The sequence below is a fragment of the Hyperolius riggenbachi genome, chromosome 2, assembly GCF_040937935.1.
Source record: "Hyperolius riggenbachi isolate aHypRig1 chromosome 2, aHypRig1.pri, whole genome shotgun sequence".
Classification (NCBI taxonomy): Eukaryota; Metazoa; Chordata; class Amphibia; order Anura; family Hyperoliidae; genus Hyperolius; species Hyperolius riggenbachi.
In genome coordinates this window covers 181,193,529-181,207,172 of record NC_090647.1, presented here as the reverse complement: position 1 = coordinate 181,207,172, position 13,644 = coordinate 181,193,529, and the positions used below count along the sequence as shown (strand labels likewise).

Here is a 13,644-nt window from a genome sequence, read left to right as displayed (position 1 = left end):
TATCTTTACTGCAAAAGGAGTCTCCCCCCACCACCTTTATGGGCAAAATATACATATAATTCCTATTATTTTGACTTTGATATATGCTGGGCTGCTTTCTTTATTTGACCTTAGTTCTGCTTTAAATGTAGAGTGACATTTGAGAGGATGAGACTCGCCCTGGGCAGCTGAAGACCTCTCTCTTGTGTGTGTATCAGGCACAGCAACAAGAAACTGGAACACAGTTCATCAGTTTATACATTACAAGAAAAATACATGAGGGAGGGCAATTCCCAAAATAAATTGTGTAGTAATGAAATCATTCTGGTGTTTTCAAACTTGTGTGTATGGATGTGGATTTATTAGTGGAATGAATTTCTGTATACTAGAGTTCCGTCACTATTATCATCAAGTTCCGTCAGTTGACAAATGTATGGTTAACTGTCTCCAGAAAGGCCTGTCTTCAGGATGCTTTTTTAACTCCTGCTCTGATGTTCCCATTGTGATTGTATGAAACTGATCCACCTTGCTGCTGGTCCATTTGTTCTTCTCATTTACTCCCCCTTCTCAAACACACCTGACTGCACCAAAGAGGGAAGTCAGGTGACAAATGGTGCTAGGCCTGAACGACTTTAGGAAAAAATTGAATTGAGCAATTTTTGTCCAAAATCGTGATTTTGATTCGATTCACGATTTCCTTCAAATCAAGCTTTGTTTCCCCTCTGTGCCTCCCCGTCCCCCTGTCTCTCTATGTGCCCCCTTTGTTTCCCTCTGTGCACCCTCTGGGTTAGAGGCCTGCGCGGGTCTAATTTTTCAGACCCGCACCCGACCCACAACATGCTTTCTGGTGAATCTGGTATCTGCACCTGACCTGACCCGCAGGCCTCCAGACCCGCAACCCGACCCGCTTTTTCCATTTTATTATAAAATATACATTGGTAGTCTCTCTGGAAGGCTGTAAAGTAAGTGAAATCTATTTTCATACACAAACCAAAGCCAAAGAAGTGTTTAAGATCTTTTTTTTTTTCTTACTTTTGACTAAATTAGGACTAAATTATCTCATGCTTGCTTGCTTTTACTACCCACGACTCGACCCGCACCCGCAGCCCCGGTACCCACACCCGACCCACAGCCCGCTTTCTGGTGAATCTAGTACCCGCACCCAACCCGCAGGCCTCCAGACCCACAACTCAACCCGCTTTTTCCATTTTATTATAAAATATACATTGGTAGTCTCTCTGGAAGGCTGTAAAGTAAGTGAAATCTATTTTCATACACAAACCAAAGCCAAAGAAGTGTTTAAGATCTTTTTTTTTTCTTACTTTTGACTAAATTAGGACTAAATTATCTCATGCTTGCTTGCTTTTACTACCCACGACTCGACCCGCACCCGCAGCCCCGGTACCCACACCCGACCCACAGCCCGCATTCTGGTGAATCTAGTACCCGCACCCAACCCGCAGGCCTCCAGACCCACAACTCAACCCGCTTTTTCCATTTTATTATAAAATATATGTTGGTAGTCTCACTGGAAGGCTGTAAAGTAAGTGAAACATATTTTTATACACAAACCAAAGCCAAAGAAGTGTTTAAGATCTTTTTTTTTTTTTTTTAACCTTTGACTAAATTATGACTAAATTATCTCATGCTTGCTTGCTTTCGCTACCCACGACCCGACCCGCAGGCCGCTACCTGCAACCCAACCCGCAACACGATTAGAATCAAAACGGGTACTCGAACCCATCCTGCAATTCGGGTAACCCGCGGGGTACCTGACCTGAAGCAGGCCTCTACTCTGGGTCTTTCTCTTGTGTTTCTTTTTGTACCTCTTTTGTCTCTTTGTGCCCCCTCTGGGTCTCTCTCTGTGCCCGCTCTGTGTCTCTATGCCCCTTTTGTCTCTCTGTGCCCCCTCTGGGTCTCTCTCTGTGCCCGCTCAGTGTCTTCCGTGCCCCCTCTGAGTTTCTCTCTGTGCCCTCTCTGTTTCTCTTTGTGCCCCCTCTGTGTCTCCTCTGTGCCTCCTCTGTCCCCTAAGCTGCAGCAGGGCTGGACATACAATCCAGCACTGCTATCCACTTCGCCTTCTGCAGGCTCTAACGCATGGCATACTTCCTGTATGGCATGTGACATACAGGAACCAGGAAGTACGCTGTGCGCAAGAGCCGGCAGACGGCGAGAGAGGACAGTCAGTGTTGGACTTGTGTGGAAGGTATGTACAACACTGCCGATGCTGCAGGCCGCACACCCTGGGACTTGGGGAAAGTTTGAAGCCGCTTCTTCAAACTTCCCCCATGCGGAAATCACCGCTTTGACGATTCCAAAATCATGATCTTGGTAATCGCAATTTCGGTTTAAATTCGATTTATTGTTCAGGCCTAAATGTTGCCCAATAGTATGAAAGTCACATCTGTGTCATTTATGGTTTTAAAGCAGACCTGAAGTCAGACATAGGGTTAACATCCTGTTTACAAATTAGCTGCTCTGACAAGGCAGACAGCTGACACTGCTGAGAGATCAAATTACACTTACTATTGGTCACAGAGGAGGGGAAATTATACAAGCTAAACTCTCTAAATACATACAGGGTGCATTTCTCTCCATTTTCCTTCTGTTCTGTGCAAGAGTTCAGGTCCACTTTAAGAAATGTCTGCTTCATTTGGTCAGCAATACACTTGTTTGTTTCATCGGCTGTCCAAGTCTTCAGAAAAAATCTTTTCCAGTGCAACAATTCCCAAGACATCAATATACGTTTCATACATTTCACTGCTATAGGATGTCACAGGAGAAACCAAAGCCTTCAGGAGTGTTACCTTTTTTTGCTTAGAGCTGTCATTAGATTTCCATAACTTATCTAAATCTTTCATTGCATTGCCATACTTCATAAAAATGTTACAGTGTATTTCAAGTGAAAGGACCTGTAGAAGCTGGGAAGGGCATACAAAAGTCAACATTTAAAGCAGGCTGAAATACTTGAAAATAGATTAGTTTGATGAGGTTCAGGTAAGAATGAAGTGTCCCATATAACTCTTAATTGAGAAGCTGAGTACAGGCTGTGATGCCAGGATATAAGGCGTGAAAGTGTCTGAAGCAGGTCAAGTACCACATTTTCAGCCAAACTCCACAGACCTGTATTCTCACATTGTCAAGGATATTAACTCCCTGCTAGGACATCATCTGATTCAAGCAGAAACTCAGTGTAATGGCAGCGCTATGGCACTTGGTTTTATGGATCATTCACTGCATTTTCTGCAGCGTCTGTGCCTTTCTGTGCTGAAACGATATCCTGTAAATTTCCAATATCTCCAGCTGTAGTTTATCTGGAATAAATGAAATGAGGTAGATAATGTATGCTGACTAGATAATTCATCTAAGAAGAAGAATTCAACTAAGCAGCCAACCACATGCAAAATCATTTTTTTAAATTTACTTTAAATAAGTACACTTGTCCAAAATGTTCTCTATCTCTACCTCTAAAAACTCTAGTGTCCCAAATTAGATATACAGATATTTATGCATCAAGTGTAGAGGCATCCTAGTATGCCCAATGTACACAATCCCTGTATTTCACTGCTGCCGTGTCAAGAATGTTCTTCCACTCCACAAACAGGCAATGTATAAAATAAATGTCACAGCGCTAGGTGATCCAATGTGGATAATAAAAGCATATGGATGTGTTCAACCTCCAGAGATCCCTTCTCTTTCCAGAATCGGACCTGTTAGTGCAAGCTCAGAGTACAAGAAGATAAAGGGATACTCTCAGTGGATTTTCACCAAAAAGCTCCTCTTTATTCAGCATAGACTTCAAAGATAATAATACAGCAAGATTCACTCACATCTGGAGGGTCCTATCCCAATTAGGACCCCCTCCAATTACAGCACTTCCCACTAAAGTGGTACTCCGATTTATACTTGCATAGACAGTATTGCCTGCTCTCGTCCCAACTACCTGTTGACGGCGGAAGGCCGAAACTAGTTGGGAGCAGGCAATACTGTCTATGCAAGTATTCATCGGAGTACCACTTTAGTGGGAAGTGCAGGTTATATACTGTCTATGAACCCAAACTCTTGCACAGTACACAATGAAAAGTTTTCATTTGGCAAATGAGTGCTTTAAAAATCCACTGCAGTTTGCCCTGTGTGTTTGTTTAGCTACATCGGTGTGTAATTTGCTTATCAGCAGCTGTGACTTACAGCACCGCCACAGTTCTGCAGCAAAGACTGAAGCATAATGCATTATGTGCTCCCTGCACAGTAAATCCAGTTAAGACTTCAGTTTTTTAATGATTTCCATAAATTATAATAACAAATTTTGGCCCTAAAGGTTATCATGCTGTCGCTAATCTTTTAGAGCAGAGAGAAAGTTCTGAGTTTAGATCCAATTTAAGTCTGCTTCTGGATTTAAATGCATTCAGTGTTTGTAGAAAAACAGAAAGAGGAAGATAGGAATAAACACTCTGTGTTATCCTACTGTGCTGTTCCTTTACCCAGCTGCCCAAAGTACTCAGTCAAAAGTACCTTATAGTCAATGATACTTAGGCTAAATCTGAGTATAAAGTGGTTTATACTTTGCTGAACATATGATTCTTATTTCCTTTGTTTCCCCTTGTAATGTATAAATGTATTCTAAAAAAATCTTCCAGCTCTGTCTTTTTCCCCAGGTTGTTACATTTGTTTAACTGACTTAGATGGGCTTTTTTCCTCTCTTGCAGAACAGACGCCTGTGAAAGCAGAATGTTAATGCTGGACGGGATGCCGGCAGCCAGAGTCAAAACAGAGCTTTTGGAAACTGAGCAAGTGGTAAGCAAAGCTATATTTCTTTATAGCTTGTTTCACATTACACTCCTAGACAGTGAGTAACTGGCTTAATCACACAGCGAGAACCTCATGCATGAATGGAATGGCAGATAACTACCAATCTGATTCCAGATGCCAGTTAACTGGGGCAGTTGTGAAAATCAAAGGCAAATACTGGTTTGTCCCGATTGGCAACAAGAATTATCCTCCTGTTGAAATCTCCAGTGCTGCATTGGGGAAAGAGGATCTGGTTACTACATGTAGCAGTATCTGCTTTATTTTAGACACTTTTATGTGTAAGGATTAGTTTTCTTCTTGCATAAAATATGTTGAGGAAAGTTCTTGTTCCTGTAACATCAAATATGATTTCTCCTTAGAACCATTTCCAAATTGATATTGTAACCACACTGCAATGCAATCACAATTTATCTGCTTTACACCAAGTATTTCCCCCGTCTTTCGACACAATTTCATAGTGCGATTGTGTTTTTGCGATTTGCAGTGTGCAAGAGGCCTTTGTAGGCTCACTTCACATTAAAACGCTGGATCGTAAAAGCTGACATTTGACAGATCCTATATTATTAATAGGATCTGTTTACACTTGTCAGTTTGCAATGGATCTAATGTGGTATGTGAAAACACAAACTCCTAACATGCACATTTTTGGGGGATAAGCAGATGTGTTTCCCATAGAAGCCCATGGTGGAAACACATCTGTTCCGGGCTCCAAGTAGACCACAATGGACCATAGAAGTGGACACTTTCCTGTTCATTCTGGCTGGCCGTTCAGGATCCAGTGTGCATGTGAACTGAGCCTTAGAAGTGGTAGTATAGCTGCACACCATTCCTCATTCGGTGCTAGATCTCCCAGATGTTTGAAGGTACCCTGAGGGATGCTATACATAATTATGAAGCACAGAATTCTCTTATTTCAGTTTGACAGAATGGTTTTGTTAAAGACAGGTCCTGTCTCACCAACATGCTCAGCTTTTATGAAGTGGTGAATAAAAAAATAGATCTTTGGAAAGCTATAGATGTAAAGGGTTGGCCATTTATATGGATACACCTTAATAAAATGGAAATGGTTGGTGATATTAACTTCCTGTTTGTGGCAAATTAGTATATGTGAGGTGGGAAACTTTTCAAGATGGGTGTTGACCATGGTGGCCATTTTGAAGTCGGACATTTTGAATCCAACTTTTGTTTTTTCAACAGGAAGAGGGTCATGTGACACATCAAACTTATTGGGAATTTCACAAGAAAAACAATGGTGTTCTTGGTTTTAAAGTAACTTTATTTTTTCATGAGTTATTTACTCAGTTTCTGACCACTTATAAAATGTGTTCAATGTCATGCCCATTGTGTTGGATTGTCAATGCAACCCACTTCCCCCACTCTTCACACACTGATAGCAACACCGCAGGAGAAATGCTAGCACAGGCTTCCAGTATCCATAGTTTCAGGTGCTGCACATCTCGTATCTTCACAGCATAGACAATTGCCTTCAGATGACCCCAAAGATAAAAGTCTAAGGGGGTTAGATCAGGAGACCTTGGGGGCCATTCAACTGGCCCACGTAGACCAATCCACTTTCCAAGAAACTGTTCATCTAGGAATGCTTGGACCTGAAACCCATAATGTGGTGGTGCACCATCTTGCTGGAAAAACTGAGGGAACGTGCCAGCTTCAGTGCATAAAGAAGGAAACACATCATCATGTAGCAATTTCACATATCCAGTAGCCTTGAGGTTTCCATTGATGAAGAATGGCCCCACTATCTTTGTACCCCATATACCACACCATACCATAATTTTTTTGTTCCAACAGTCTTGGAGGGATCTATCCAATGTGGGTTAATGTCAGGCCAATTGCGGTGGTTTTGTTTGTTAACTTCACCATTCACATAAAAGTTTGCCTCATCACTGAACAAAATCTTCTGCGTAAACTGAGGGTCCTATTCCAACTTTTGTTTTACCCATTCTGCAAATTTAGTGCGCCGATTTGGATCATCCTCATTGAGATGCTGCAGTAGCTGGAGTTTGTAAGGGTGCCATTTGTGAGTAGCTATTTTCCGCCAAAGGGATGTTCGACTAATGCCACTCTCCAGTGACATGCGGCGAGTGCTACGCTGTGGGCTCTTGCTGAATGAAGCTAGGACAGCCACTGATGTTTCTTCATTTGGCAAATCCAACAGTGAACCAGTTTCACGAAACTTAGCAAGCAGTTTGCTAACTGTAGCATGGGAGATGGGTGGTCTCGTCGGGTGTCTTGCATTGAAATCTGCTGCAATGACCCGGTTACTGCGTTCACCAGACGTCAACACAATTTCTATCCGCTCCTTGCGTGTTAATCTTGGCGACAAAGTTGGATTCAAAACGGCCAACTTCAAAATGGCCGCTATGGTCACACCCATCTTTAAAAGTTTCCGCCCTCACATATACTAATGTGCCACAAACAGGCAGTTAATATCACCAACCATTCCCATTTTATTAAGATGTATCTATATAAATGGCCCACCCTGTAGTGTACTTGGACTTTGAAAGGCATTTGCAACTGTTGCCCAAAATCGCCTGGTACATAATCTGAGGATACAGGGATAAGGAGAAAATATGTGTCTGTGGAAAGAGATGGCTAAGGGGTAGAAGGCAAAGAGTGGTGGTAAACAAAACATACTCAAATTGTGAAACTGTTAGCAGTGGGGAACCGTAGGGGTCAGTACTTGGCCTAATTATTTCCAATGTATTTAATAGTTATTTAGTAGACGGTATACAGAGTCTATTCTAGTCTTTGCAGATGATTCAAAATTATGCAGAACTATCAACAATAAGGCCTGGTGCACACCGAGCGGTTTTTGAAGCATTCCGCAAACCGCTTCCGCCTGTGAAAACGCTTGGCCAATGTATTTTAAGGGGATGGTGCACACCAGAGGTTTGAGGTTTTTAGCAAACTGCAAACGTGGGTCCTGCAGCACTTTTGCGGTTTGCAGATGTGTTTTTACCTCAATGTAAAGTATAGGAAAAGCTCAAACTGCTCTATAAAATGCTAGATCAGAGCTGTTTTCCAGGCGTTTTTGTTTCATTAGCTGTTCAGTAACATGCTTCACTGTAACAATATTTGTAATCTGCTACACAAAAACATTCCAAAAAACGCTAGGCATGCTTAGAAAACCTCTCTAAGCATGCCTAGAATGGCTCAGAAATCTGCTTCAAAAACCTCTAGTGTTTTGTAGATCTGCTAGAGGTTTTTGGTGTGCACTGGGCCTAAGACGGATAGTGGCATATTACAACAGAATCTTGACAACATGGCCATATGGACAGGCACATGGCAGATGAAGTTTAATGTTGATAAATGTAAAGTCATGCAATTTGTACGTACCAATGGTAGATCACCATATAAAATAAAGGAGAAGTTATTCTCAGGTTGTTGGATTATGATGGATGATTAGCGGCTCTACCTGCCACTTTCGAAGGATTAAATTGCTGTTAAAACAGAAAAAAATGGGAGAACGTTTTTTCAGAGTAGTATTCATGATTAAATGAGAGAACTAATTGAAATCATAGAGACTCATTGTAAAAGTTGGCTGGTACACAGCGTTGTATTGCCAGCAATACTTCTTACACACATTAAAGGATGTGATACCACCACAGCTGGAACTATGTAGGTTCATATATAACATTTCTATTTAGTTAATCAAATACATATGGAGCATCCCTTTGGCCTACACACACCTAAATATGTGCAAGTGCTAATGCTTGCAATATGAGCCTCTGTGGTTATAACTACTTCATTTATTCCATCAACATTTTTTTCTATTTAAACATAAATATTTTTCAAAAGGCGTTGTCTTATGGAGCTCCAGCCCAGACAGCAGCAGTTAATTCTGGGATTGTTTAACAAGGTCTTCAGGCAGAGCCACCCTCTCCCTCTGAGAATTTGTTGAGTTCAGTATTGTGTGTTGAATTGACAGAAGAGAAAATAAAAAACTATGACAAAACGATGCAATCTGGCCACAGATGAGGGGAAACGTGGGAGAAATTATTTATCTATTTCTAATGCATTATGATGCCTGGAAAATTGGAAACGGCGTATACAGATCTGCCTTAATATAGGTGTCTTATCGGGGAATGAGAACGATTTACGTGCTTTTTATAGATGGTGACAAGACTTAAATGGCAACTGAAGCAAGAGGGATCTGGAGGCTGCCATACTTATTTCCTTTTAAGCAATACCAGTTGCCTGGCTATCCTGCTGATCTTCTGCATCTAATACTTTCAGCCATAGACCCTGAACAAGCATATGCAGATTAGTTGTTTCTGACATCATTGTCAGATCTTACAAAATTCGCTGCATGCTTTATTCAGGAATCAGGAATTCTTTATTTCGCCAAGCATGACTGGGTCATGCCCGGAATTGGGTTTGGCACAGTACATATAGCTCAAGAAGAGACAGCGATAGGTAGCATAGAACAGCAGAACAGAAGTTGCACTACACTTATACACAGAGGACAAGCAATTACATTCACATTATATTGCACTAACATTTGCATTACATGCAAGAGCAGCAGTTATACTGTACCCGTAACAGTTCAAAAAGTCATAGAATGGCCTATCATGAATTAGTTATTGTGTGCTGATGGGAGTATGTGGAGGGAATTAAGGAGGCTGACGGCCGCAGAAAAGAAAGAGTTACTGTGTCTGGCAGTCTTTGTGGGGATGGCCCGAAGCCTGCGTCCCAGTGGGAGCTGACAGAAGTAGCAGTGGCCCAAGTGAGTGGAATCGTTAGCGATCCTCAGCGCCCACGATCTCAGCCTTCTCTTGTGTAGGAGGTCAAGTAGGGGAAGAGGTCTTCCAATGACCCTCTCCGCTGCCCTGATGACCCTCTGAAGTGTGAGCCTGTCGCTGGCGGTGGCGCCGGTGTACCAGACCAGGATGGAGGAGCAGAGGATCAATTCAATGGTGGCGGAGTAGAAGCTGGTCAAGATCTCTGGGGCCATGCCGAACTTCCTCAGCTGACGAAGGAAGTAGAGTCTCTGCTGGGCGTTCCTTTGGATGGCAGTGATGTTAGGCCTTCAGCTGAGGTCACTGGAGATGGTAGTGCCCAGGAGACAGGCACAAGGCACTCTGGCCACTTCCGTACCATCAATGTGAATTGGTGGTGGGGTGGGTGCGGACTTCCTGAAGTCAACGATTAGCACGACAGTTTTTGTAGTGTTGAGCACTAGCTTGTTCTCCTTGCACCATTGGGAGATTCTTTCCACCTGCTGACCGTACTCCTGGATGTTGTCCTTGGTGATGAGGCCGACAATGGTGGTGTCGTCGGCAAACTTGATAACCTTGACCAAGTCCGCCTTGGATCTGTAATTATTTGTGTAGAGGGAGAACAGCAGTGGAGACAAGACGCAGCCTTGTGGGGCACCTGTATTCGTGATCATGGGTTGTGAGTGGATGCCACCCAGTCTGACAGTTTGGGTCCTGTTGGTGAGAAAGTCTGTGATCCAGAGGCGCAGGCTTGGGTGCACACCAAGTGTGGCTAGTTCTTCCTGTAGGATGCGTGGACAAATAGTGTTAAATGCCGAGCTAAAGTCCAGGAGTAGAATTCTGGCATACGTGCCTGGTCTGTCAAGGTGGTCATAAATGAATTCCAGGCAGATGTTAATAGCGTCGTCAGTGGACCTGTTCGCCCTATACGCGAACTGATGGGGGTCTAGAAGGGGCAAGGTGGAGATCTTGAGGTTGGATAGGACCACTCGCTCCAGAGTTTTGGGCGAAGATAGGAGCGGAAGATAGCGGAGAGGATGGGAGTGAGTTGCCTGGAGCAGGTTTTCAGGCAGGCTGGGGTTTTCAGGCAGGCTGGGATCCAGTTCAGGGGCTTTCCTGGTGTTTAACCTTGACAGAAGTAGCAGGACATCAGCTTTGCTGACCACTAGAGGAGGAGCTTGGCCCATGGTGTTCTCCTTGAGGCGAGGGGGGTTTGGCCAGTCCAGATGTACCCTTGGTTCTTCCTGACTCTCAAACCTGCAGTAGAACTTGCCGAGTTCTTCTGCTAGCTCCAGACTGGGAGGTGTATGTTGGGGATGGGGGGCTTGTAGTTGGTGGCAGCCCTAAGCCCCTTCCACACAGCTCGAGTGTCATTTGAACGGAGGTTTTGTTCCATCCTCTCAGCATAGTCCCTTTTGGCAGCCCTCAGTTCTCGATTAAGGTCATTCCTCGCCTTCCTGTAGTCCTCATGGTTGCCATTCTTGTGTGCGATTTCTTTACGCCTCCGCAGATGCCTTAGCTTGTTGGTGAACCATGGCTTGTTGTTCGGGTAGACCTTGAAGAATTTGGTTGGTACGCACAAGTCTTCACAGAAGCTGATGTATGAGGCAACATTGTCTGCCCACTCATCTATGCTTGGTGCTTCCAAGGACTCCCAGTCAGTGCAGTCGAAACAGGCTTGGAGTTGGAACTTGGCCTCGTCTGACCATACTTTGGCAGATTTAAGAGTCGGTTTAGCAGATTCTAGGCGTCTCTTGTAGGTGGGAATCAGGTGTATGACACAGTGGTCAGAGGAGCCAAGAGCTGCCCCTGGGACTGCTTTGTAAGCACTCTTCTGTGCTGTGTAGCAGTGGTCGAGAGTGTTCACGCCCCTGGTGGGGCACTCCACATGCTGGTGGTAACGTGGCATCTCCTGGCGAAGATTTGCCTTGGTGGAATCGCTCATAACAATGAATAGTGAGTCTGGGAGGGACGTCTCCAATTGTGAGATGGTCTTGCTGAGGTTCAATAAGGCACCTTTGACGTCAGCGTCGGGAGGAATGTACACACCGACAAGAACATAGGAGGAAAACTCACGTGGCGAGTATGACGGCCTGCAGTTGATGAGGACGGGGGAGCACTTCCTGGTGAGTACTGTCGTGGTGGTGCACCATGAGGAGCTGATATAGAAGCAGATACCGCCGCCTCTTTTCTTCCCGGAGAGGACAGGGTTCTGATCTGCACTGGTGAGGCTGAAACCTGGGAGGTCTAGAGAGTTCTCTGGGATGTCCTCATGTAACCAAGTTTCCGTGAAGCAGAGGACTGGCATCGTTCTGCTAAGGTCCTTCCTGTCGCAGAGGAGGCCCAGTTCGTCCAGCTTGTTGGGGAGGGAGCGCACATTCGCCAGGAGGACTGAGGGGATAGCTGATCGTAGGCCCTTCCTCTTGAGTCTCTCGCGGACACCTGCCCGACAGCCTCTCCGCCTCTGGCCTGCACGAGGGTCAAAGGCCGGATCCAGGACCAGTTGGATGTGGTTCCAGACCAGCTTGGACAGAAGCCTGGCTACAGGGGGAGAGGGGCCACAAGGTTCCCACTGTAGGAGCTGCTCCCTGGTGTATGTAGTTCATGTGGCGGGGGGTGGTGTGAGTGGACCCCGGTCTCTGGTGAGAGGGCGAGGGGTGGAGCGCCAGCAGGGGGGTAGTGAAGCATGGCATTGCCTGAGCATCAATCAACCGGCTAGTGGACCAGGCATCAGAGCAGAGTTCAGAACAGGGCAAGCTGGCCAGACACAGCACAGGGCTATCAGTGGGGCCAGGTGTAGCCAGTGGCTAGCGGACCTCCTAGGGGTGCACAACAGGAGGTGAGGCTAGGAGCAAGCAGCAGTAGGTCCAGCAGTGTCAGCGGCAAAAAGTTCAGTCTAAAGGCAAGAGTAGCAAGCAGGTTGGGCCCAGGGGGATTCGCACAAGGGGCAAGAGAGTTCAGCATGGGGCAAGCTGGCCAGACACAGCACAGGACTTCATTGGGGCCAGGTGAAGCCGGCGGCTAGCGGCCTCAGGGGTGCACAACAGGAGGGTGAGGCTGAGAGCAGCAGCAGTAGGACCAGCAATGACAGTGGCAGCCTAGAGGACTGAGTAGCAAGCAGGTTGGGCCCAGGGGGATTCTGGTGTTATTCGGACACTACTGCAACCAAATAGGCCAGCAGCACTGCCAGCTATTGTTTAAAAGAAAATAAATATGGCAGCCTCCATATTCTTCTCACTTCAGTTGTCCTTTAAGATTACCATACACTTATGGATGGCCATTAGATTTGATCATCAAATTTGATGTCACAAACTCAATATGAAATCTTTCAAAAATCTATCAAACCGCAGTGTTGCACTGATCCTTCCATCGATCATTAGAATTTGGCCAAAAATCTTATCAGGCTGCATTGATTTCTAACTGATTAAATGAGAGTGATCGAATCAGCCAGAAAAAAATGTATGACCTCCTCTACTCACTCTAGGAACTTTCATGCAGAATCCTCAGTGTGCGTTTTATGCTGAATAACATCATGTGTTGGGATCCTTGCATGCTGCTTTTTTTCCAGCTCTGGCAGTCCAGAATATTGTTTTAACCTTTGGTGTCCCTAGACATTTGGTATGAGGCATTTCCTTATTTTCTTGTAAGCATTTGAAAACCAGTTTGACTGTATTACACATTAGAGCTGAATTATTATATTGGCAGCACAAAAGTGCTATTCTATGCACTGTGGCAGTGTTTTCACAATTTTATCTTATGACGTGACTATGATAATAATAATAATAATAATACCACTTTAATTACCTACAATCTTAGCACACAGAATATTTTTATTGTTAATGTTAGCTTGGCTTTGATTATAGAAATGGATCTGATGTGAGGAATTTTCAGTGGGAGAATATCCAAGTGAGACAAAAAGTTTTTTTTTTTTTTTTCAAGACATAAAGATTGTGCTACAACAAAGGACAAACCAAGAGGTTTGAAGTTAAAGATAGATGTGGAAGTTAAAAAAGGATGAGAATGATTGTTCTAGCACATTTTGAGACTTGCACAAAGCCAGGGGAAATCTTACTGGGCCAGTGTTTTTTTTTCTTCACTTAATAACTAGTATACTTAG

At 44.3% G+C, this 13,644-nt stretch overlaps 1 protein-coding gene across 5 annotated transcripts in view; it reads left to right on the top strand.

Moving 5' to 3' along the window:
* The window catches only part of KLF12 (KLF transcription factor 12), a 252,077-nt gene that overhangs the window by 150,139 nt on the left and 88,294 nt on the right, over positions 1–13,644 (top strand). For 4 of the 5 annotated variants that reach the window (XM_068267857.1, XM_068267856.1, XM_068267854.1 and 1 more), the window contains exon 2: positions 4,686–4,773. In XM_068267857.1, the coding sequence (XP_068123958.1) occupies positions 4,708–4,773 (66 nt within the window). In that variant the 5' untranslated portion in view covers positions 4,686–4,707. The remainder of the gene's footprint in view (positions 1–4,685; positions 4,774–13,644) is intronic. The other variant, XM_068267858.1, reaches the window with a different exon arrangement.